We start from the raw sequence: 23,846 nt of genomic DNA on the forward strand, positions 1-23,846 counted from the left end.
AAAATTCCCTGTGGATTTCAGCAAATAGCATAGATGCCCATCTGTCTTGGATGGCTTAGCTGACGCCAGCTTAGAGGCCAGATGGATGGATTAGTGGCCTCTGGAGGTCCTCCCACCCCTATGTTGCCACGAATCTCCAGACACAAGCACATACACACATAAACGCCTTTCTCTCCAAGCCCAGGATCAACAAACAGGCACAGACCATTTCCTGACCAGTATTATTCTCATAATCAATAATAGCAGCAGCCAATACTTACTGAGTATGTACCACGGGTCAGGTAGTGCATTAAGAGGGTTTACATGCCTCATCTCATTTCATTTTTACAACGAGGCAGGCACTTTTATTTATCTCCATTTTATAGGCAAGGAAACTAAGATGCAGAAAGATTAAGTAACTTCACCAAGGTCACACAGCTAGGACGTGGTGACCCCAGGACTCAAATCCAGGCGTGTTTGATGCTGACCCATGATGTGGAGCAGCCTCTCTTCAGCCCTGGCCTCTTCAGAGCTGGGGCTCCCCACTAGGATTTCCCCAGGACAATATCCTATGGAACACTCAGCAAACCATAACTGGGTCTGAGTACAGCTGGCCCTAAGTGGCATACCCTTTTTATATAGGCTATGCGATCTATTCATGGAACATTTGAATAAAATGTCATCCTGCTCCCCAGGAGGCTGTCATATCTCATTTTTCTCTGTTCTTTCTCTCCATCCTCCATCACTGACCCAGATCCTCATGACTTAGGTAGTCAGCAAAAATTATAGGCACAGAACAGAGAGGAAGGGAAGAGCCTAGGGGCACAAGGAAGGTGGTGTCAAGCTCTTGGACCACAGACTCTGACCAATCCCCTCCATTCCCACCCCTCAGCTGCTCAAAAGACCCAGTGGCAGTCAGATGGCCAGCAAACTGTTGTCCCCTCTCTGCTCGTTGCTCACTAAGAGCCATGAAGGCACAGCCCCTGGGCTCCTGGAGGCCATGCACACCCGCTACCTGCACCTTGGCTCCGCTGATGGCTAACAGGTGTCACAGGACAGCCCCCCCAGGTGGGCTGCCTACTCACCCAGGTCCATGTCTGCAGCCTTGGGCCGGTGGGAGCAGGGCACATTCTTGAAGATGGCATCCAGAATCTTCTCCTTGACCTGAGTGATGGTGTCACAGTTGAGGATCTTCACTGGGACCTCAGGGCTGTTGGCACTGTCTGGGTTGACACAGCTCAGGACCTGGGGGAGAGGGAAGAGGAGGTGCATGGGCGGGGAGCAGCAGGAAGAGCTCTGAGACTCCCAGGAGAATCCTGGGATCCTGTCTTGACCGGAACTGCTTCTGCAGGTTGGACTGGAGAGGGGTGAGGAGACCTCATCACAACTGTGTTGCCACTGAGCCCTCACCCTCCCCGTCCAGACAAGTAGCAAGCAGCACCCTGGCTTCAGTGTCATTGCAAGAGTGGGAGCTGCACGCTTAACTCCCTGTTGCAGCAAACTTCATTAAAATCCTGAGTTTTTCCCAAGGAACACTGTCCTAGTGAGAGGAGGCGGTGGGGGGGAATCTGTACGAGAAGGGAAACTAATGCATGCACCCAAATGTGTGTGCTCTCTCTCACACCCGCACACACACATGCCCAAGGCATCATCTCAGAAGCACATCCAGACCCACACCGCCTCTGAAAGCCCTGCCCCCATCTGTGTATGTCAGTCTGTCTGTCTTGTCACTCCCTCTCATACACATGCTCACACGAGTGGGCGCCTGGCTCCTGCCTGAAAAGATTGCTCAATAAGAAGCTTGATGTGTTTTTTAAAAATAGAAAGACGCCCTCGAAAAGTGGCAGGTCAGGCCACCTGAGCTCCCTTCCTGCCTCTGAACCTGCAGCCTGTGTTAGGGGAAGAGGCAACCCCTTCTCAGGGCCTCAGTTTCTCTTTTCACAGCTAGCTGGAAAAGTTAAGACTCTGCTTAGAGTACCAAACTATTTTTTCTTTTAAAAAGTTCTGGGCCATTTCCAAAGGCCTCTCCCCTCTTGCTGTTCTTAGAGCAGGCTGTCTCCACATGGATGAGACTGTATGGGATCCTAGACAGACCACAGTGGAATGGGGTGGGTGCTGAGGGGCACGGGGGCTGCCAAGGGGGGCCCTCTGACCCTGCTACCTGAGCCTCTGTGCATCTCCTTCTCTGAACTTTCACGCCCCCTCCCCCGAAACCATTTCCCAATTTTGCGTCTGGTTTGCAGACTCAGACGACAGCCCCCCCACCCTGCCCCCACTCCACGTGGTGGCAGTAAGAACCCTGGCCCCGGGACACCTGCCCTTCATTAGCAACCAGACTGCCATGAGCTCGAACGGGAACATGCTTATTCCATTAAGAAGGAGAAAAAAACCTTCTAAATCTATAAAATCAAACTCTCACCCTCAAAATGTCCTAAATTGAAAACAGTGGTGGAAGGAACTCTGGACCACGTGTGCCTTCTGAGTGCCCCCGGCCAGCCAATGCTTCCTTCTAGAAGCTTTCCTGGACCCTCCCTGCCCTCTCAGTGGCCAAGCACAGCCTGACACCCTGTGCTTCCCTGGCCACCCCTGCTGTCCCGTGCTCCGGGCCGGTGGTGGGGCGGCTCAGCCTCCCCCAGCAGCAATGTAGCTTTTGCTGGACTTCCTCCTCCAGGAGCCCAGGAGGCAGAGGCTCCACCTGAGGACGCTCTCCAGACATCTCCACTCACCCCAGGGATTCGTGGTGGCCCGTGAGTGAGAACAACTCCGTGGGATGCTTCAGGGCATTGAGGGAAGAAGCAGGGGCCCCCACTGAGGGACCATAGCTCCACTCAGAGGTTCCCTTCCCCACTCCCACTCCCAGGCCCCTTGGCTAGTTTCTGAGCAAACTGCCCAGTGTTTTTTTCTGCTAAGTCAGTGCTTCTCAAACTTTAACGTGAATACAATCACTGAGGGGTTTTGTTAAAATGCTGATTCTGACTCATGAGGTCTAGGATGGGGCTGAGATTCTGCATTGTACAGGCTCCCAGGTGAGCATCTAGTGCTCTTGCAGGCTCCCAGGTGACCATCTAGCACTCTAGCAGGCTTCCTGGTGAGAATCTAGTGCTCTTGCAGGCTCCCAGGTGACCATCTAGCGCTCTAGCAGGCTCCCAGGTGATGCTGACGGGCACTCTCAGCAGCAGGGCCCTAGGCCATGCTAGTCTACATTCTAGTCTCAATCCAACTAATCCCTCAACACTGAAGAGGGGCACCTGACCATAAAGTGATGCATCCGGAGCCTCTCAGTGCGTCTCATTCTTTATAGTTATCTCTTCTACCCAAGACAAGCTTACCACTGGTCAACCCAAAGCGCCCCGGGCTCCTCCAGCCACTGCCAAATTCCACGACTTCCTGTCTCTTTATTTGATCCTTCATCTTGGAGGCTCTGGTCACCCTGTCTGTTGCTCACACACTTTCTTCCTTGCCCCTCCCCACCAGCCATGGGGCTGCTCCCCTTTCCACTTATGAGAGTTTCATTTCACAGGCCTGAAGGGGGCTCTCCCTGCAGCCCCTTCTTCTTGGGGCACAACAATTGCAATTTCTTTCCCCTTTCCTCTTCCCCAAGTGTTTCCACCTTCAAGGATGTGCTTCCATGACCCACTCCAATTTCCTCACATTCTCTTTAAGCCAAGTCATCCGAAACCAGGCTTCATGTGCTAACAATAGTTTGGCCTCTGGAATAAGGATGCTGCAGTTTGGGGATGGAGTATTATTACAACTCACTGCGTTGGATTCGCTGTTGGGGAGGCGGAGATCAGACGGGGAAGAAAGGGAGCGGAGGGGGAGGGACCAGGCCGGCGACATTTCAGCCGTAATTCTAGCTCATTAGGAAATCTATTCAGGTCTCTATTTTTGGAAGGGTTTTTTCCTCCCTTTCCCATTTTAATTGGAGCCTCTAACTCTCTCCCCGGAGCAGACCATGACTGCAAGGAAGCAGGGGCCCCAGTCACACGCTGTTCCTTCAAAGCCTTGTCAACTGAGCCAACCCTGACAAATCTGTTAGGATGCCTATTGGGATTCCTGGGCCTCTGAGGTGGGGTGGGATAGGGGCCTCACAGCCACATCATTCCCAGCCGGCACGAGCATATTTGAGCTGGGACTCGTGGGCAGAGGTGTGCTTCAGATCCATGAGGAATTCATTCTAGTGTCCTCTCCTCTGTGCCCCCCACCTGCTATCTGCATGATCCTGTTCACTCTTCATGCTGGGAGAAGCGATGAGAAGAGGCTTATTCAGTGGGGTCAGTCAGCCAGCTGTTGGCAAGGGCATAGGCACCCCCAATTCAGCACACTGGCCTGGAACCACACTAGTCTTTTGCTGAAGTGCTGCTCAGATGTGTCTGAACTACTAGTCTCCAAATCCAGACGCCCCGTCTGCTGGTACACAGAGGAAGCATGGAGCGACCAGCACAAGCGGAACACACGTGGGCGAACGTGGAGAGGTGGTCTTCAGCATTTCCCCATCCACTCTGCTGAGCGGAGGCTGCACAGGACCAAGCCCACTTACCAGAGCCATGGGGAAAAGCTGGGAGGCCAGCTTACCAGGGTTTTGTAGTCGATCTGCTGGCGGATGAGTTTGTCCTCGCTCAGCGAGTAGCGGGCCTCTCCCGTGATGGCGTCGATGGGCCCCTTCTCCATCTGCTGCTTGATGGCACAGAACAGGGAGAAGAGGGGCTCCCCGGCGCACTCCTGGACATGGAGAAGAAGTGCGCTGGGCAGGCTTCGGGCCACAGGTGAGCAGAGCCCAACCTCTGAGCCCTGCTTCTGCAGACGGCTGCTTCCACTCCCCCGTTCCAGTCCTCGCCTGCTCCCACCTGCTCCACTCTCCGTCTTTCAAGCCCCTTCTTCGGGTATGCACTTCTCCCAGCTCTTTTGACCACAGCGTCTTCTCCCATTCTGCCCTTTCTTACCACCATCCCAGAACTCTCTCTTCATCCTCCCTGCCTTCTGTTCCCTCTCCCCATCCCACTCCTCCCTGCTTTCTCTGCGGCCCCATGGTGGGACAGAGGTCAGTCCTCGGTGGTGTGAACTCCCTAGAAAATAAGTTAATAATTGGAGCTCGAGCAGCTCTTCCACCTCCCAGGCACACCATCAGCTTATCTGCCGCCACACGCAGCTCCGGACCTGCCTGGGACCCTTATCAGCCTCAGTAAGCCTGGGGCTGGGAGAGGCAGGAGGGAGGGGAAGAGGAGAAGCAGGGACATAAGAGATGAGTTGCTTTTAGCTTAAAAGGGGAATTTAGCTTTAGGGGTGGTGCAGGGTCCGCTCAGAGGCTCATCTTGGCCTCCCCTGGGAGAATGCAGCCCACGGGGGTCCCGTCTCTCACGCTAGGACTGACTGTGGGGCACTGAGATGGGTCTTCTGAGATGGTCAGGAGTCTGTTCCCTTAAGGACGAGGGGAATTGCATTTCTCGGTGGGGTTCTAAGAACCAGGCCCTGGGAAGTGAGGACTTGGGGGCCGTGGAGGAAAGTGGCGCAGGCTGGGGAGGATGAAGGTTGGTGTCCGAGCTGGTGGGGAAACTGAGGCAGGGCCAGAGATACGCCCACACCCAACCGTACCTTGAGGAACTTGTACAGCAGGAAAGTGAACCAATTGGTCAACATCTTCTCGGCCACCGACTCGGTCCTGTCACCAGTCACCGAGGGAATCGGCAGGGCAAGACAAAGACAGAAGCAGCTGGTCAGACCCAGGGGCTGGGAGGACAGGGAAGAAGTGTGCATGGATCTCGCTGCTTAAGGCTTTCAAGCCAAAGCCTGAGGTCCTAAGGAATGCTTGAGTTCCATGGACTCCTAGACACCCACAAGGATAAGACAAGCTGTGCCTGCAAAGCTGGGAGATGACATTCTGGGTGTCAGGCTCCCAGGGGGCTTTGGCGGGAGTGTGTTAGAGCAGGGCTGTCCAATGGCACGTTCCGCCAGAGGGAAAACTTCCTCTGTGTGTGTTGTCCAATAGGGCAGCCATCGGCCACATGCGCCTGCTAAGCATTGAAATGCGGCTAGTGTGTCTGAGGAGCTAAATTTTTAATTGTATTTACCTTTAATTAATTTAGATTTAGAGTCGCGTGTGGCTCATGGCTATCACCCTGGGCAGTACAGCCATAGAGAACTTTACGGTTCCTTTGGGTCAGAAAAGAAAAACAGAAAACCTGGGGAGATATTAATTTGGCAGGAGACAGAAAGGAAGGTGGCAGAAGGGTCGTGGTAGAAAGGCCAGATAGAGCAACCCCATCGCCTAAGCTAATGACTCCCAGAGTGGACAGCAACAATGGAGCCGCACGCCTGGTTCATACCGAGATATGCCCAAATTGTCCTATTTAAAAGGCTTCCACGGACTTTGGAACTTCCCCCTGGGAACCCTTCTAGTGTTTCATTTGCAATGACAGGAAGTTCCTTCTTGAGTCTAACTTGCATCTTTCATGCTGCTACCCAAGTCCATTTATTCTTTTACTTTGGAAGTGAAGACACCACAGAAGTGTTACTGGCCAAAGGACACTTTTGGTTGCAACTGTTTAGAGAAAACAAACTTGCACTAAGTACGTGATCAGCTCCAGAGAGAAATCTACCCATCCAGGTATGTTTGGACAGAGCTAAAAGTTGCAGTCGCCAGAAGATACTAACAACTAAAATCCCAAGGTGGCTGGGCAGCTGCCAGCACAAAATGAAGCTGAGAAGAGAAAAGAAGAAAGACTGTTGAACAGAGCAGGGCGGCCAAGGGCAAGAAGAGGAAAAGGAGATGGAGGAGGGCCGAAGGGAGAGAGGGCACCTGGGAGAGAGAGAAGGAAAACCAGAGGAGGAGACACACAGATACAGAGCCAGGCCACGCCGCCAGGAAGTCGTGGGAGGGAGCTCTGGCAGGCTGTGGCAACCCTCGAATTATGCCTGTGGGTGGCTGCACGGTAGAAGTAAAACAGAAATCAAAATGCGCCACCTTGCTGTTTCCAAAGCGGTATGGTTGCTCCAATAGGCAGCAACCTTTGCAGCTGTGCGAGCGAACGCCCGCGGCACCAGGAAAAAGCCTGCAGGAAAGCTTCTGAAAGCCAAGTCTACCCACTGGACCGAGCGGGAGGCCCTGCCTCCGACCCAGAGAGCAGGACGGAAGGCAGCGGACCGGAGAGGCAGACAGAAAACGGGTGGTCCAGGCGGAGGGCCAGACGTAACGGCCTGATATGGAACTTTCCAGCTTCATCTGCACAAAGGCTAAAGACATCGCAATAACAGCCTAGGGGGGAAATGGGCTTCAGGGACATGGAAAGTTCGAATGGCAGCCTGGAGAGTCAGAGAGTCTCTACTTCCCATAAGGCCGGAGCCCCCGGATAGGGTAATGTCTTCACATGTGACCATTCACTCTCAATGGTGCTGAGGACGAGGCCTCCGAGGGTGTGGAGCTGAGCGGCGGGCCCTGGACCCTTGCAGAGCCTGACGCAGGAGCCAGGAAATACCTGCTGTGTTGCATCAGGCAAGCTGCTACTAAAGGGCTTTCATTCGAACACAGGCTGGACCAGCGCTTCTCAAACTTTCATCTGCGCTCAGATCACCTCGGTTTCTCGTTACGAGGCTGATTCTGATCCAGGGAGTGTGGGCTGGGACCTGAGATGCTGCATTTCCAACCGGCTCCCGGGTGATGTTTCTGTTCCCGGTTGCGGGGGCTAAAGTTTGCAATCTTGAGATGGTGAGGTGGGTTCCCAGATGGGCCCTGGGGTGTCTCACCTAATTCAAGCTCTGATTTAGATCGGGCCGGGGAGGCAGGGGGAAATGACCTCTGAAGAGTCCACAAGAGAAGAATTCCAGTAGAGTGGGTCAAAATCAAGGGGCAGTAAGGGCAGAGAGAGAAGAATGGGGAGCAGATGTAGGGGCAGAAGAAAAACTACAGGGGAAGCAGACGGCCGTGGTTGAGTTGTAAGCACCAACATAATGATGGACAGGTTCTTCCGAGAGGCATGGGACACACTCCGGCCTCTGGGTAGGTCATACCTAACCTTGGGCAACCTGGTAGCTCCTTCTGGGAGCTCCACCCTGGTCTCCCTGGAAGGCAGTAGAGCCAGGCCCAGGGGGCTGGGCTGGGGTAGGGGCTCTCTGACCTGCACCTGCCTCTCGCCACCCCTCGGTCCCGCCCTCACCTCCTGAGCAGCAGCTTGGGGTGGTTCTTGCTCTCCAAGTTCTTGTCGATGAGGTCGGCCAGCAGCTGCTTCAGCACGTCGGTGGCATACTCCAGCTTGCTCTGCAGCACCGTCATGATGAGCGAGGCCACGTTGCCGCGGTCGCGCATGGAGAAGCTGCGCTGCGACTCGAGTGTGCGGATGAAGGAGAGCAGGAACACCTTGTTGTTGATGAGCTGGGCAAAGAGCTTCAGGCCTTTCTCCACGCGCTCCTGCCGGTAGCCCGGAACCTGCGGAGGAGAAGGGGGAAGTCCTGCCATCTGTGAGAGGGGAGGCCGGCCGGGCCCCAGTGACCCCCCGTGGGGTGCGCTGTGCCATTGCTGACCCTCCTAGCCCACCACTCACCCACTTCAGGCCAGAGCCCACCTGGCTAATGCCGTCAAGTCCTTATCTAGTCCCAGGCACCATGCTGAATATCTATGTAACCTCCGTCACAGCCCAGGAGGTCCCTGTCTCTACTTCAAGGATGAATCTAATGAGGCACAGAGAGAACATCACCACTGGCAATGGCGACACTGGGATTGGAACCTGCTTCTGCCAGACGCCACAGCCTGAGCTCTCCCCTGACAGTAATGCAGTGCGGCTGAGTGGCCCCACACCACGGCAGACCACCATCGCAGCGTCCCGTGGGAACTCCAGGAGGCCGCGGCAGCCGTAGGTCACACCCTGGCTGAGGAATTGTGAGGCCGGGGCCTCCAGCTAGCCTAACGTTGACCTGTGTCCAGCCCTGTGGGTCCTGTTGACAGAACAGTGGCCTCAGAGTCTGGACTTCCAGGGTCCACATGGGTTCTGACACCACTGTCCCATGTAACCTTGGGCTTTAGTTCTCTGGGGGCCCAAGTTCATTCACCTGAAAAAAGGGGAAGATTAAGTCCAACAGTCCTTCAGACCCTCCCTAACTCCAGCACCTGCTGTTTTCTAGGGGCTCTTTCAGAGACCCTGCCCTGTCCAGGGGAAGCAAGGAAGAAGGCCGCGTCTTCCTGCCTGCATCTTCTGTTCACTGGCAGAGCCATGCAAGGGGACACGGGGGTACCATCCACTCAGCAAACACGAGCCAGCGACTGAGCTGGACATGAGGATGCATCTGAGATGCACAGGAACAGGCACAGCAGCTCTATGCATCCACTCCAAACTGGAAACAGCCGCATGTCGGGCAACCACAGAACGGCTCAGGGAACTGTGGGATATTCCCCCAATGCAATACCACACAGCAACGGGAACGAAGGACCCATCGCTGCTCACAATAGCAGGGATGAATCTTGCAAACATATTAAAGGAAGAAAGTCAGACATGAAAGAGGGCATACTGTACACCATTTAAAATAAAGATTTAAAAAGAATTAACATTAATCATGATGGTAGGGAAAGGATTATTCTGGAGGGGGGCTGGGACTGGAGGGGGGCACACAGGGATTTTTGGAGGACTGAGAATGATCTTCTTGATCTGGCTGCCAGCTTGATGGCTGTGTTCACTTGGGGAAAATGCATCCAGCTGTGTTCCGACAGTTTGTGCACTGGTCTGTGTGTAACTTCCATTAAAACAAAAAGTTTACGTAAAAAATAAAGCATAGCCTCTGCCTTCGAGGGGAAGCTGTCCAAGAGCATGGAGCAGGGCATCCCATGAGGAGGGGGCAGGACATCCAGGCTGCATCTTGAGGGCTGTGTCTCTCCTGCAGGGGCAGATGCGACAGCAACTTGGGAAGGAGTGTCATATACGCAGCGGTGAAGAACACAGGTTCAGAGTCAGTCGAGGTGGGTTAACTCTGTCACTGTCATTTACTCATCTTGAGACCCCGAGACTCAGTTTCTTCATCAACAAAAGGAAGGTACCACAGCTAATATGGATGTAGGTCCCTATGCTGAGCACATCCCGCATGCTTTAGAAATGTTGTGGACCCATTTATTGCACACAACACCCTAGGAGGTAGGTACCACTATTACCCCAGGGCCCCGCGAGGGTAAGGAACTTTCCCAAGAAACCAAGACAGAGAAGAGTCAGAGCTAGGCCGTGAAACCGGGTGGTCACCGCGTCCTGCTCTCTCCAGGGCTCCCCTGAGCGCTGAAGGAGGTGACTTGTGAAAAGCCCACGGTGCTCAGCTGACACTCAGTCGAGTTACTAAATGGCAGCGCTCTTATCCCCTTTATTCCAGAGGCTTTAAACTGGGGAAGATGGAGGTGGCCAAGAGAGCCGTTTGCCCAACATCCAAGAAGGTGGCAGATGCGGAGCCTGAATGTTCATGCTACTCATGGATGGAGCCCCCTGTGTTCCGAGACTGAGGGAGGCAGACACCAGTCCGACCCAGGCCCTGCCCTCAGACCCTCAGCCAGGAGGTCCCCTCTGCGGGGGGACCTGTGAGTCCACCCTGAACTCTGCAGAGAAGAGCCCACACAACCGGCTCCCCCGGTTTTCCGTTCCAGTCCCTGGGGGCCTGGTGAGGGAAGGGCAGGGAGATGTGACAGCCTCACCTTGCCATCAGCCCGAGCCACAATCTGCCAGCTATCTGTCTCCCGTGATCCTCCTCGCAACTCTGTGATGGCCCCTCAGACACAGACACACAGACACACACACACACACACACACACACACACACACGCACGCATCTTACTTCCTCCATCCGTCAGACCCCTCAGAACAACATCTCTACAACTTGTCCTAAGAATAATAGATAATGCCATTTCTTGGGCACCACCACGTGCAGAGAACAGCGCTGGCACGTTACATACTGTTCCACCTTAGCCTTCTCGTGACCTTGCAAGGTGAGTGTGCCCTCTTAGCCAATCAGAGAAGCTACTGAAGTTTCCTGAGGCCAGTCAGCTGCTGAAAGATGCTGCCGGATTTCCAAACCCGAGCTTGTTTGGGTTGGAGCCCCACCCATCCTCCCGATCCTTGGCCACGTCTATTCCTACCCCTGGGCCTGGGAGGTGACTGAAAGCCAGCTCTGAGTCGGCCTTGCAGCCTCCCCTGCAGGGCCTCCTGGCAGTTCAGGCTGGCCGTCCCAGGAAGGGGAGCCATGCACAGGTTTGGCAATGTGGCACCCGGAGAGGAGGAAGGGGGGACAGGGCCAGCCGGATGGCACACTTGAAGTGAGGGCACGTTCTGGACTTCCTGTGTGGCTGCACATGCCTTCTGGGCAGCAAGGCCAGGGACCCTGGGTAGGAAGGGTTAGCAAAGCCACCTGCGGGGAAAGAGCACCCCAGAGCAGCACGGGGTTTGGAATCAGAGAGATGATGCTGACTCGGATGCGGAGGAAAGCTCTGTCACCTCTGGGCTCTACTGCCTCCTCTATAAAACGAGAATATGAGTGCCTGTGTCATAAAGTTTTATGAACATTAAATAAGATAATGGATGTGAAATGCTTGGCACAAGCAGGGCGCGCTTAGACAGCAGCCGTTTTATCACCTGCCTCGCCCACTGCGCCGGCTGCTTTTCACAGATCCTTGTCGCCCAAGAGTTTCCGAGACATTGAACGCATGGGCACGGCGTCTCGAGTGCGGGAGGTAGGAATTCTCTCCCCGTTTTCTTAAGGGGGAGGCAGAAGTGAAGTATCTTGGTCAATAGTATCCAGAACAATTCCCCTTTGTCACTCCAACCCGCTCCCCTGCACCCTAAGCAAACGGCCCCTCTGAAACAAGACTTTCTTTATTCACCAGATGGTTCGATGATTTAGTTGAAGTCTGTGAGTATAAAACTGGATAGTAAATTTTAATTGTAACCCAATAGGTTAGAGTTTAGGAGGCAATGCTAGGTTGACAATGGGGTGTGTGGTGACTGTTTGCTCTCTGCTTTTAAAGGATTGGTGTGCGACCAGGGCCTGGTAAGCACTTTCCCCAATGCCTGGAATTCTCCCAGACGGTCACAAAGGAGAGGGCCAGGTGGTCTAAGGTCCAGGACATCCTGAAGCCAGAGGACACCTCCTTCACATATATCCACCGCTCATGCCCAAGCAGTGGGCAGGTGTTCCGGTGGCTGAAAAGGTCAGGACACACTGCATTAGATTAGCCAATGGCCTTCCTGGGAATGTTTCCGTACTCAGAAAGCCATGAGGGAGAAACTGTTCCAGTGGCAAGGAGGGGCTGGAAATGAGAAAAGAATGATCCCTGCCAGATCTGTGGATCTCGCATAGGAGGCTGGATCTCACTGCGCCCAGGCCAGGGTGGGCAGTAAAAGTTGATTTCCGTCTGCAAGCAATTAATTAGTGAGTTTAATGGAAATGAAAAGTCGTATGTTCTGGGCACACACGCCAAAGACTGGAAGGAAGAGCTTGAAGAGTTATTGGTACACCCACATTCATAGCAGCGTTACTCATAACAGCCAAAAGGTGGACGAAACCCAAGCGTCTACCGACAGATGAATGGATAAACAAAACGTGGTCTACACACACAACGGACTATTTTTCAGCCTTAAAAAGGGAAGAAATTCTGTCACATGCTACAACATGGGTGAACTTGGAAAACATCTTGCTAAGTGAAATAAACCTGTCACAAAAGGCCAAGTACTATGATTCCACTTATGTGAGGTCCCAGAGGAGGTAAACTCAGAGACAGAAAGTAGAAGGGTGCTTGTGACGGCTGGGGGCGGGGGCGAGCGCGCAGTTAAGTGTTCAAGGGGTACCGAGTTGTGTTGGGGAAGACGAAAAAGTTCTGGAGACGGATGGTGGCGATGGCTGCACAAGAATGTAAATGGACTTCATGCTACTGAACGGTAGGCTTAAAAATGGTTGAAATGGTCAATTTTGTTATGTATTTTTGTTTTTACCACAATTAAACAAAGAAAAAAAGCTATGGGACCTGATGGTTCAGAGCCTGTGCCCGACCATTACCATCCTGTGGGCTCCAACTCAGGGAAACTGGTCAAGCCGGCTGACTCCTTCACGAGCCGGAGAGTGGGATCAGACGCTCTCCCTAGTGATAAAGGCCAGGAAAAGGGAGAAGACTCAGGTTTGTGGGGAAATTTTAAGGTGCCAGATGAGGAATAAGGCCATGGTAGGATATGAAGTGATTTATAACGGAGCCCAGCAACAGCCTGGGGGTGCGGGCGGGGGGCAGGGTGGCCACCCAGAGGGCATCTCAGGAGTAACACAGGCTGGGCAGGTGGTCATCCGAGCCCAGCAGTCCTGGTTCCCAGAGGCTTCCTCTCTGAAGCCCTCTGAGGGCTGAGTTCACCCGACACCCTGAGAGAGACGGACGGGTGAGGGAGTCAGTGACACCTGGTGTGCAGCTCTGGGTGTGCCCTTGCGTGTGTTCAGCCCGCAGGGTGGGAAATGTTGCTGTGAAGTGAAGAGACTACTGGTCTCTGGACTGAACGAGGGGTCTTGAAACTTTCTGGGCAGAGAGAGGAGTCTGCTGCTGTTCGTTCTGTAGCCCCAGAAGCCCCTGCTCAGGGGTGCCTCAGATGCCGGGGAGCAAGGCAGGTGAGGCCAGGGCAGCGCCTACTGGAGCAGTGAGCTCGCTCCATGCACGGCTCCGAGGGCGGGCGTAAGGGGGCTCGGCGCTTCTGTCTCCAGAGCCCGGCTTGCTGGGTGCAGCTCCTTGCTGAGAAATAAGGCCAGGGAGTGGGCAGCAGCAGTCCATGACCTGCTTCTCTCAGGAAACTAACCTCAGAGGGCAGGCTCAGAGAAGTGCAGCTGCGTAGGGACCCCGACAGCTTGCAGCAAGGGCATGGTGCAGTGCAGAACAATGAGATGGAATTATTTGTATTCTGGTCCTGAGTGAACAGGGCTGCAACTAGACAGGAGGCAGGCAGTGCACTGAACAACTCCAGGAGATGCCACATTTGAATGGTGCCTTCTGGAGTGGTGCAGTGTTCAACCTGCACAACCACCCACGAGATCCTGCAGGAGAATGAGCCCCATAACTCTCCTGCCACAACCCTGGGCAGCTCTCGGCGGGGTATAGCCCTTGGGTGTGTGCTAACCCAGTGCCAAGACCGGCCCGAGAGTCTGAGCATCTAAGGAGATGCAAGTGCATGTTGGGCAGCCTTGAGACAAATGGGATCAAATGAGGACTAAGACCCTATGACAGGTCAGGGCACGATTTGCAGTGTGGGCCATAGGAATGGCCTGGAAAACAGTGTGGACTGTGTGTGTTTGTCCCGAGAGAACACCTTGTGTGGGAGGTGGCTCTCCCATAGCCTGCTCCAAAGTCTTCAGGCTGCCCTATTAGGGATGACAGCTTTGAAACAGTTTCAGAAAACCTGATTTAAAACTTACATGCTTAAGTCTATACAGAAACTGATATACAATAATGTACACCTGAAATTACACAATGTTATAAACCAATATGACCTCAATAAAATAATTAAAAAAAAATAAGACAGATCAATAGTTAGAGGGGTGAATATAGGCATAGATATAGTATCAGGGAGCTATAGCAAAAGCTTAATTGAGCTGGATATATGGACGTTCTTTGAATAATTATTTCAACTATTCTGAATGCTTGAAATTTTTCATATTAAATGTGGGGAAAAAATAAAACTTATATGCTTAAAGGTAATCTACTTGGAATTTTGAACTAGCAGTAAGTGGAGAATAACTTTATGTGCTCACCCCAGTTGAATTCTTATATTGATTATTCTCCAACCCATCCACAGAGGGTATGGGGATGTTGAAATATAATCTCCCCCCCACCCACTGGCAATGTCCACTCTAACTCATGCAGACACACAGACATCCAATTATTTAATCATACAACATTTCCTGCATGCCTACTACGTGCCAAGCCCTCTGCTGGAAGCCAGAATTACAAAGACAAATAAGATACGGCACAGCCTACACATCCAATCGCGCGCGCGCACACACACACACACACACTTGTCCTTTCCTTTCCTTCCCTCCTCTGTCTTGCTTTGACCAGGAACTTGCACACTCTCCAGTGGGCTAAGGACGCTAGTATTTTTTTTTTTTTTGAGGAAGATTATCCCTGAGCTAACATCCGCTGCCAATCCTCCTCTTTTTGCTGAGGAAGACTGGCCCTGATCTGTACCCATCTCTTCCTCTACTTTATATGTGGGATGCCTGCCACAGCATGGCTTGACGAGTGGTACTAGGTCTTTACCCGGGATCCAAACTGGTGAACCCCAGGCCACTAAAGTGGAACGTGCAAACTTAACCACTGCGCCACCAGACTGGCTCCTAAGCACCCTAGTATTTTGAAGCAAGTAAAGATGAGACTGGAGAAAAATGAGTGGAAATCAGGAGGAGCAAAGGCAAGGAGAGGAAGAACAAGTATGTGGACAGATAGAAGTCTCATGATCCAGATGGCGTTTTCATTTGTGTATATGACACACGTTTACACGACTATGCATGTATACACGCACAGACATGCAGAGGGAAGGGGCACATCATCAACGAGGACATGGAGCCGACAACCTCCAGCCCCAGAAAGGACCTTTCGGTGTCCATCCACCGAGGAGCCACGGAGAGCCTCCTCCAGACAGAAGTGACCGTGCCCTCACTATAGACACATGCACACATAAAAGTGCACACACACTTCATTCAACAAACAAGCATGGATAAACGTGAGTGGGCGCCGGAGTCCCCAGGTCCTTGCTGTGTTTACTGCAGAGGGGCACAGCCCTTCGTCCCCTTGGAGAGCCCATGCAGACCCTCCCTCCGAGGGTACCTGCAGAGCCACGTGGCTCCTGAGCGGAGGGTCTGTTTTTATTTTATGGACAATACAAATCCTGGAATTAGTCTTATTTTCCTTTGAGTCTTTGGCTGCAGATTTTCGATCCTATCTAATACGTATCCAGGGCCATAAGGCATGACACTGGCGTAGCACCTCAGAGGTCAAGCGCACAGGCTTGTCATTGGGAGAACTCTGAAGCCCACTGCTGGACTCAGACCCTGGACCCACTCCCTCCTAGCTGGGCCCCAGGGCTCTCTACACCCTTAGTTTGTCGCCTGTAAAATGAGCGTACCTCCTTCGGAGGGCACTCGGGAGGTTAAATGGATGGATGCCTGTCAGGTACTTACAACTGGACCAGGCTATTAGTCAGCAGTCAACTCATAGCGATTATTCCTTATGATTATTATTTTGCCCTGGTTTCCTCCTTTATACTTTTCACTGTTCTATGGTATTTATCTTTATAAGTTATTCCAAATCCCTTTCGGAACAAAGCATAATATGAATATATGCATAAGCCAGATACTACACTAGACAGTAAGTGGGATAAAATGTTCAAAAGATGAGGTCCCTGCTGGTACAGAAGACAGTTCTTATCATTCACATTTCCACCTCCCTTGCCAGCACATCACTTATCCTTTCCACACGTACTTACTGAGCACCAATTCAGTGATGAAATCCCTTACATCGTGGTGTCTTAAACAAGGGCCCATGAACTCCCCATGTTTCTCGGCCAGATTTCTTGTTTCTGTGTGTATGTACAGTTTTTCTGGGGAGAGGGTCTTCAACGCCCATTCAATTCTGAAGGGATCCATGACGCCCTAAGATCTGAAGCCCTACTCCCATGACGCTCCGAAGTTCCCTGGCGTGGCGTCACTTCCCCCAGACGGACCGGCTGACACCAACAAGCAGGGGGACCTTGAGTAAGCTGTGTCCCCGCCCTGGTCTCAGCTTTCTCACCTCCTAAATAGGTGGTTGGACTTGAAGGTCACCAATATCTCTCTCTGCACTAACACGGTGATGGGGGAGGGCTGGGCACTGGCACTGCTTCTCACCTCGAGGTCCCGGAGGACAGGGTGGTCTTCAATCCCCGGGAACAGCACCCGCATGGTGTAGGTTCTGTAGTCCAGGAAGGGAATCCCAGCTCCGTCCAGGTCACTGGTTAACTCATGGATGTCCGTCTGCAGCTCGGCAAAGGCTGGCACAAAGAGAAGCCCATGAGACTGCTGGATGGGGCAGGCCTGAGAGTTATCCTGACTCGGAATGCTTAGAGCACTCACACAGGCCCCGAGGAGACCTGGGTGATGGGCTGTGGGTGTGCAAGAATAAGAAGGGGGGAGGTTCTACGTAGCTGGGGTGAATGACGTAGACATGGGAGAAAGATGCAGCACGAGGAAGTGTGTTTTGAGCCAAATCTCTTCCAAAGCATAGATGGGGTGGGAGGCCATCTGCAGATCTGTGCTGCTGGGGCCAGGGGGGCCTCCCCATGAGGTTGAAGGACTTCAGTTTGCGAAATGTGCTGAGGGGGCAGGAGGGATGTACAAGGACAGAGGGAGGGAAGGGAGAGGTTCCAGTGACGGAGGGTCTATTCCTGATTCTGTGTTTAATCCTAGGTTTTCTTATAAGCGTTAAGAACAATTTCTTCTGGAGTCCCAGTTCTGGCCCACACAGCTCACTGAAGCCATCAAACTTCCAAATGGGGCCAGATGAAGGCTCTGCCACACTAACACATTCCTTCTGTATAAATACGCAGGGTGTATCTCTGTCCTTCCTTTAGCAAGGTGATGCTACTCAATGGAGAATGATGAAATGCATGTGGGCACCACTGTCTGTGGGGGCAGCTCAGGCCTATAGATGGTCACAGAGCTGCAAGACCCCACCTGGCCCCAGGAAAGTACGGAACGCAGCCTTAGGCTATCACAGAGCACCAAAGCTGTGACCACATTCCATCTGGGGCGCATCCCTCCTCCTGGGCTGCCTCTGCCATGGGAAATAGTCAGAGGGGATGTGCTCAGCTCTTCCCTGCTCTGCCTTTCTACTCGGCACATGCACACACCCACATACACACATGCATGCATGCACAAACACATGCACACACACAGGCACACACAATCAGGATGGATTAACACACGCTGGCAAAGACGAACAGCCAGTGTACATTGACTAAACAATATTTCCTTCTAATTATATAAACAAAAAAATAGGAAAAATATACTTTGTGGGCTCAGAAGAGATTCACAAGCCCTATGTGGCTCTGGAGGCCTTGACAAGCCACCCCTGGGCCCAGTGGGCTCTGCAGATCACAGGGACATAACACAGCCGCCTGGGCACTGTCAGCAGGGACCTCAGGCACCCTGTGGTGCTGCCGTCAGCCTTACAGATCCTGGGTTTCTAGGCCTTAAGGATCCCAGTGCTTGTTGTTTGACAGAAAAACAAGGATGCCACCCGACCCCCTGGAGAGGTTCCTGCAGCCCTGCACCTCTGCTCTGGTCATACTGACCCAGGGGCTCCTGGGCAAGGAAAGTGCCTCCGAAGGCAGAGCAACCCTAACGCATCCAAGTGGAACTTACACCCCTGTGTGGTCGCCTGTGTGTGCCAAAAGGGGGTCAGTAAGCCTTTTTGGCTTGTACTATTACCAAAAGCCCCAATGAACACTTATGGATGTCCTAAGCAAGGACATGAGTGTGTGTGTTTGTGGGAATGTGTGCATGGGCGTGGGGGGGTGTGTGCCTGAGTGTATGGATGAGTGTGAGTACAGAAGTGATGGAGCGTGTGAGCACGTCAGTGTTTGTGGGCATGTGTGGGAGTGCATGCACATGAGTGTGTGTGTGTGTTTATATATCAGGAGGTCAGGGCTGTGATGGGCCCAGGCCGGGCCTCTTTGGAGCGTCTGTGTGGGTGACATCCTGGCTCACTATCAAGTCTTCAGGAAGTCCCCTCCCTGGACCCACGCAGCCCTGCAAATACTCCAGAGCCCACTCCAGGCACCCCTGGAAAATACCTGATGGCTAATCCTGCGTGCACTTTGCTCTAAGGCTCCCTTCCCACCCAGGCGGGATCGCGCTCCCCGAGCTGGGAGCCTCCACTGACTCCTTCGGCTGGGCTCCCTGCCTGACTGCTAATTCCCCCTTCTCTGGAGCATCCTGAGAGGCACCTGGCGTCACGCGCCCCCTCACTGCCCCTCCTGGTGCTCAGCGGCAAGGAGGAGAAGGAGGGAGCTGGCTTTTTATCCGTCTGCAGCCTTCCTTCAAGTCACCCAGCGCCTCCAACATTCAAAGCCTCGCGCCTGCCACACATAAAAGAGATTCTAATCACTACACCTAATTAGAGGAAAGAGTACATTGCGGAGAAAAAAATTAAGCTGCGTAAATATAATAAAAGGCAGTAATTAACAGTCCCACAAGGCGGATGCTGTGCTGACAGCTGAAGGATGTGGAGAGGGGATGGAATGGACCCACTTCCCCATCGGAGAGCATGTGGCTGCCCCGCGGGGAATGTGAGCGCCCTGGGTACAGGCTGGACTTACTCCACGGATAAACCTACAGCAGAGAACGGGCTCAGAGCCTCCCAGGGTGACTCGCGGAATGCTATCCTGGTGGTGACAAGAGTCTGACTCCTACATTTCCTTCTTGGATTTAGTGCAGCTGATTTTGCTTCATGGTGGTGTTGGTGACTTTTTAAAAATACAAGCTGTGAAACACTCTTCTTTCTAAATCTCGGATCAGCCCTACAACCTCACCTTCCTTCTAAGGAAAGAGAGCTAAAGATTGCTTAACTGTGTCATATCAAGACACCTGAAGGTCTCTCTGAGAAGAGGGCATAAAAGCCAGTTGGCCAGGATTCTGGGCTGGAAACAGCTGCAGTGGGGTTTGGAATGATTCCAGTCTGACTGGGGAAAGAGGTGAGGGGACACCATGAGGGAGGGGGAGGAGGCCTTAGACTCATCTGGCCTTGCCCGGGTGGGGCTTGCTAGGATAAGGATTTGGTCTGCGCACAGGCTCAGAGACCAGAGTTAGGAAGGACACCGAGCCCCCAGTACTGCCCATTGCTGCCCAGCCCGCTGCTTGTGTGTGAGATGATACACACACACACACACATACAGGTGCACTCACACCCCCAGCCTCCAGCATGGGGCCATGGTCCCCTGGCGGCTCAGTACCTTCCTTGCACTCCAGGGCCACGCGGGACTCCAGGTTGTCCATCTGCATCTGCAGCCGCTTCAGCGTGAGATCGCTTTCTCGGGACTTGCGTTTGTAGGCGATGAGCACGGCCACGATGAAGATGATGAGGAGGCCACCTGCCACTGCGATGCTGACGATTGCGGGCAGGCTGAGAGGGCTGTCTGGGGCGATGTACACCATCCCCGGGGAGTACTCCATGCCACCGACACGGGCCTGCAGGGCACACCAGTGAGAGGGAGCTAGGTGTGGGGTCAGCATCCTAGGGAACAGCCTCAAGTCACTGATAAACTGGTGACCAGCGTGGGATGAGGGGAACGGCTCAGGGAGGAGAATCATCACTGGTTGTAGAAGCAGAAGAGAGGGCATATAGGGGCAAGGGAGGGGGTCTGTGTGGTTCAGCATAGGCCTCCCCCACAACTGGAAAAACCACACGTTCTCTCATTCAGGAGTTAACATGGTCATCTTCATCAGCAAACAGCACACAAGTGGGATCTCAAAGTCTAACATGACATCAGTGACCGGCTCCTGAAGATCCATCCCATTGTAAGGATGGATGACTGAGCACAGAACATGCTCCTGTGGACCACCCCGGGCCAACAACGGTCCTCTCCTGGAAGGGTCTAATGCCAGTAACAAGTGGTTTAGTCCCTCGTGTAATGCTATTTTGCATTGCCCTTATTGTAGCACCAGCCAGTAAGGAAAGAATAACAACACAGAAGAAAGAAGTAGGACAGGGAGAAGGAACAAGGGGTGTAGGGTAGCTAGGAGAAAAGTTTGAGGCAGCCAGAATCCCCTCCTGGAAAGCCCTGGTGGCCCTGGATGGAGCCGGACCATTCACACCCCAGTATGCCTAGTGCCTGTTCCATCTGGATGGCTCCCGTCAGCCTCACCATCACTTTGTGCCTGCCGATGAGATTGGGGGACTCGCAGAGCAGCTGTGCATCCGACACGGTCACGGTGCAGGGCTTCTCCCCGACCAGCACAGTGTAGTTCAGCTTCACATTGCCCCCAGCCACAGGCGGGATCAGGTTCTTGCCCTGGATGGACAGGAAAGACCCAGTTCCCACCCCGTAGTCAGGACCACAGCTCCAGGCCGGCTGCCATGTCCTCCCACCCAGAGGTCCCATCCTGCTGGTGAGCTGGGGGAGAGGCCACCTTCTGTAATAAGTCCAAAAAACTTGTGGCACATAAACCACCATACCCCCTTCCCCAGTGAGAAATCAATAACTCTTTTCAGGTTATCCCAAATGCAGCCTCAGAATCCTTCTCAACACAGAGCTGTAGTCAATCACTACCAGTTGAGTTAAATTAATTTGTCATATGAGTTAAAGTCAATTTGCTATCCATGCTCCAAAGAAACCTTATATTGTGGTTTGCAAAGGGCTACAGAGGAGAAAGCAGTACAAGCCTCTGACCTCCCAGGTGCTAGATTCAGGGGACAAGCAAATCTTGGGAGTCACATGGCCAGGGTGGGTCCAGCTGCCCTAATCAGGTCTCCAAGGCCTGTCAAGAGAGTGTGCCTCTCAGTCCAGACTCAGAGAGTGTTGACCATACTCCAGACAATAACAACCTCTGACAGGGACTCCAGTCTCAAAATCTGGCAGGAGCCCCTGACTTCTGGCCTCTGTGACTTGCAAGGCCTCCCCTTCCACACAGCAGCTCCTTCTTCCCACCTCCCGGCTGCCAGCTTCAGGCTACCTTTAGGATGATGGGCGTGCCGGGCTTGAGCTCCAGGATTCCCGAGGGACCAAAGGCCTCAAACACAGGGTTGGGATAGTAGGTGAAGTTGGTCTTGTTGAGGATTAGCAGGGACTGCACGTTGTCCAGGATGAAGCCAAACTCCTCGGGCCTCTCCGTGAGGTCGGACTGGTGGTCGGGCCCCAGAGCGAGGGCCGGAGCCTGGCAGGTCATCTCAGTAGAGTTCAGAACCTCACAGAGCTGTGGAGGAGCCAGGCAGGGAAGACCATGCAGAGCCTGTCCACACACCCACAGTCCCAACGCACCCGCTGGGTCTCCCGCAGCGCTGTCATGCAGCACAGCACTGATACGGGACAGTTACGGATGGGTCACGGCTCCTTTGCAGCCAGGACCACACGACCCGGGCACTCAAGGAATAAGCTCTGCAGCTGGTACCCGGCTCCGCTGTGCCCATAGAGGGTGGCAGTGCCTAGGGCATCTTTAAACTCAGCAGCAGCACGGGGGAGGGGGGCTGGGGGGTAGTTGGAGGGATGGAGGAGTAAGGGTATCAAACCCCCGAAACCTCAGAAGTGACTGCTCCCCCACGCCTGTACCCAAGGTGTAAAATGCCCTCAGGGCTGCTCGTCCATCCCACCGGCCCAGCACCTTGGGGTGTCACATGTGGTGGGTCATCGGTGTCTGGGGTGAGCCTGCCTGAGTACTTGGGGAGCCCCACACCCTTAGGAAAGCAACACGCTAAGTAGGCAGCCCCCATAACCCCTGCCAGCCCTGGACTCACATTGATGTGCTCCTTCCCCCCATGCTTGGCACGGATCTGGGGGTTCTGTATGAGGTCCAGATGGGTCCCCCACACGGCGATGGGTGTGTTTCCACTGGCCAGGGAAGAAAGAAGAAGGCGTGTAAATACAGGCACAGAAATAGCAATGGCACTCGACAATGATGGTGACGATGACAATCAAACAGGCTGAGCTCCGACATTAAAGATGATGATGACTGGGAGGCATGATAATGTTCACAGGGACAATGAGGACAAGCTGACTGAATAATAATAAGGATGAGCTCTCAGCAGCCAAGGGGAAGACAGTAATGACCAGATGTCCATGGCTGTCCTGCGCTGGGCTCATTCGGCACATGGACACCCCGTGGAGGCCGGGCCTGCAGCACAGCCCTCTTGGCTCCCCGAGGCCTCTTGACCTGAGCCAGCCGCTTCTCCGCAGCCCCCTGGTGTCTCCTCCCCCAGCCCTTACCCATCCCAGGGAATTTTTTCACACTGGCCTTGGCCTAATGGAAGCTTCCAGACTGTCCCCCACCAGACCCTGCAGGGACAGCACAGTCTCCTCCCCCAGGGAAATCACACTACAAATTCTCAGTCTGCTGAGACCTGGGAAAGGCAGAGACCCAGACACTCAGGAATCTCTCTAGGAACGCAAATGTGAAATGCTCTGGGACCAGGTCTCCCGCACCCTGGGGGTCAGCCAGAGGACTGGATGAGGAAGGCCCAGGAGATGCATCTTTGTGTAGCTCTTCAAAGGGAACCTGCATGCCACTGTCCTACTCCAGGGCAGCAGGGAAGCTGACATGAGGTGAGGGCTCTCTTCCTTGGGGGCTACTCAAAGGAAAGGGACCGATCACTTTATCCACAATCAAGGAAGTATCTTCGAGAAGAATCCTACTATCTAAAACAATTAAGTAGTTAGAAGCGTGGTGGGTAAAGAATCCTTTATACCCACATTCATTTCCACACTTTTATCCATCTGCCCATCTTTATACTTCCTTCCCTTCCTGTTGCCCTCCACCTGCCCCTTTCTCAGGCACACACACACACTCACCCACACGCACACGCATGCAGGAAGCTTCCTGTGAACCCCGGAGAGGCTTTTCTGCCCATGGCAGTGTTTGGGAATGAGCTTCCAGTGTCCGGCCATCTCCTGATCTTCTCAATCATCAAACGCCTCCCATCACTGCCCATTAGTAACCCAGCTGCTGTAAGGAGTGTGAAGCCACGTGTCAGTTGGCAGACATGGTTAACTGCAGCAAAAATGCTGGAGCCTGCTGGCCGACTGGGAAAGTGCCTCCAGCCTCCCCCTCGATGCGAGCATGACTCGGGTTGGCTGCTAAGTGCCAGGAAGGATGACACCTCTATTTCTGTGACAATGACAGAGGGAGAACTGAATTAA

General features: G+C 53.4%; 1 protein-coding gene across 1 annotated transcript in view; it reads right to left on the minus strand.

Moving 5' to 3' along the window:
* Positions 1 to 23,846, minus strand: part of PLXNA4 (plexin A4) — a 432,364-nt gene that overhangs the window by 33,773 nt on the left and 374,745 nt on the right. Inside the window, exons 17-25 of the mRNA XM_070616607.1 lie at positions 22,448 to 22,541; positions 21,670 to 21,909; positions 20,862 to 21,008; positions 19,950 to 20,184; positions 16,846 to 16,988; positions 8,130 to 8,398; positions 5,572 to 5,638; positions 4,555 to 4,701; positions 1,065 to 1,224 (exon numbers count right to left, since the gene is read on the minus strand). Coding sequence (XP_070472708.1) covers positions 1,065 to 1,224; positions 4,555 to 4,701; positions 5,572 to 5,638; positions 8,130 to 8,398; positions 16,846 to 16,988; positions 19,950 to 20,184; positions 20,862 to 21,008; positions 21,670 to 21,909; positions 22,448 to 22,541 — 1,502 coding nt within the window. The remainder of the gene's footprint in view (positions 1 to 1,064; positions 1,225 to 4,554; positions 4,702 to 5,571; positions 5,639 to 8,129; positions 8,399 to 16,845; positions 16,989 to 19,949; positions 20,185 to 20,861; positions 21,009 to 21,669; positions 21,910 to 22,447; positions 22,542 to 23,846) is intronic.

Source organism: Equus przewalskii, chromosome 4, assembly GCF_037783145.1.
Source record: "Equus przewalskii isolate Varuska chromosome 4, EquPr2, whole genome shotgun sequence".
In the NCBI taxonomy this organism is placed as follows: domain Eukaryota; kingdom Metazoa; phylum Chordata; class Mammalia; order Perissodactyla; family Equidae; genus Equus; species Equus przewalskii.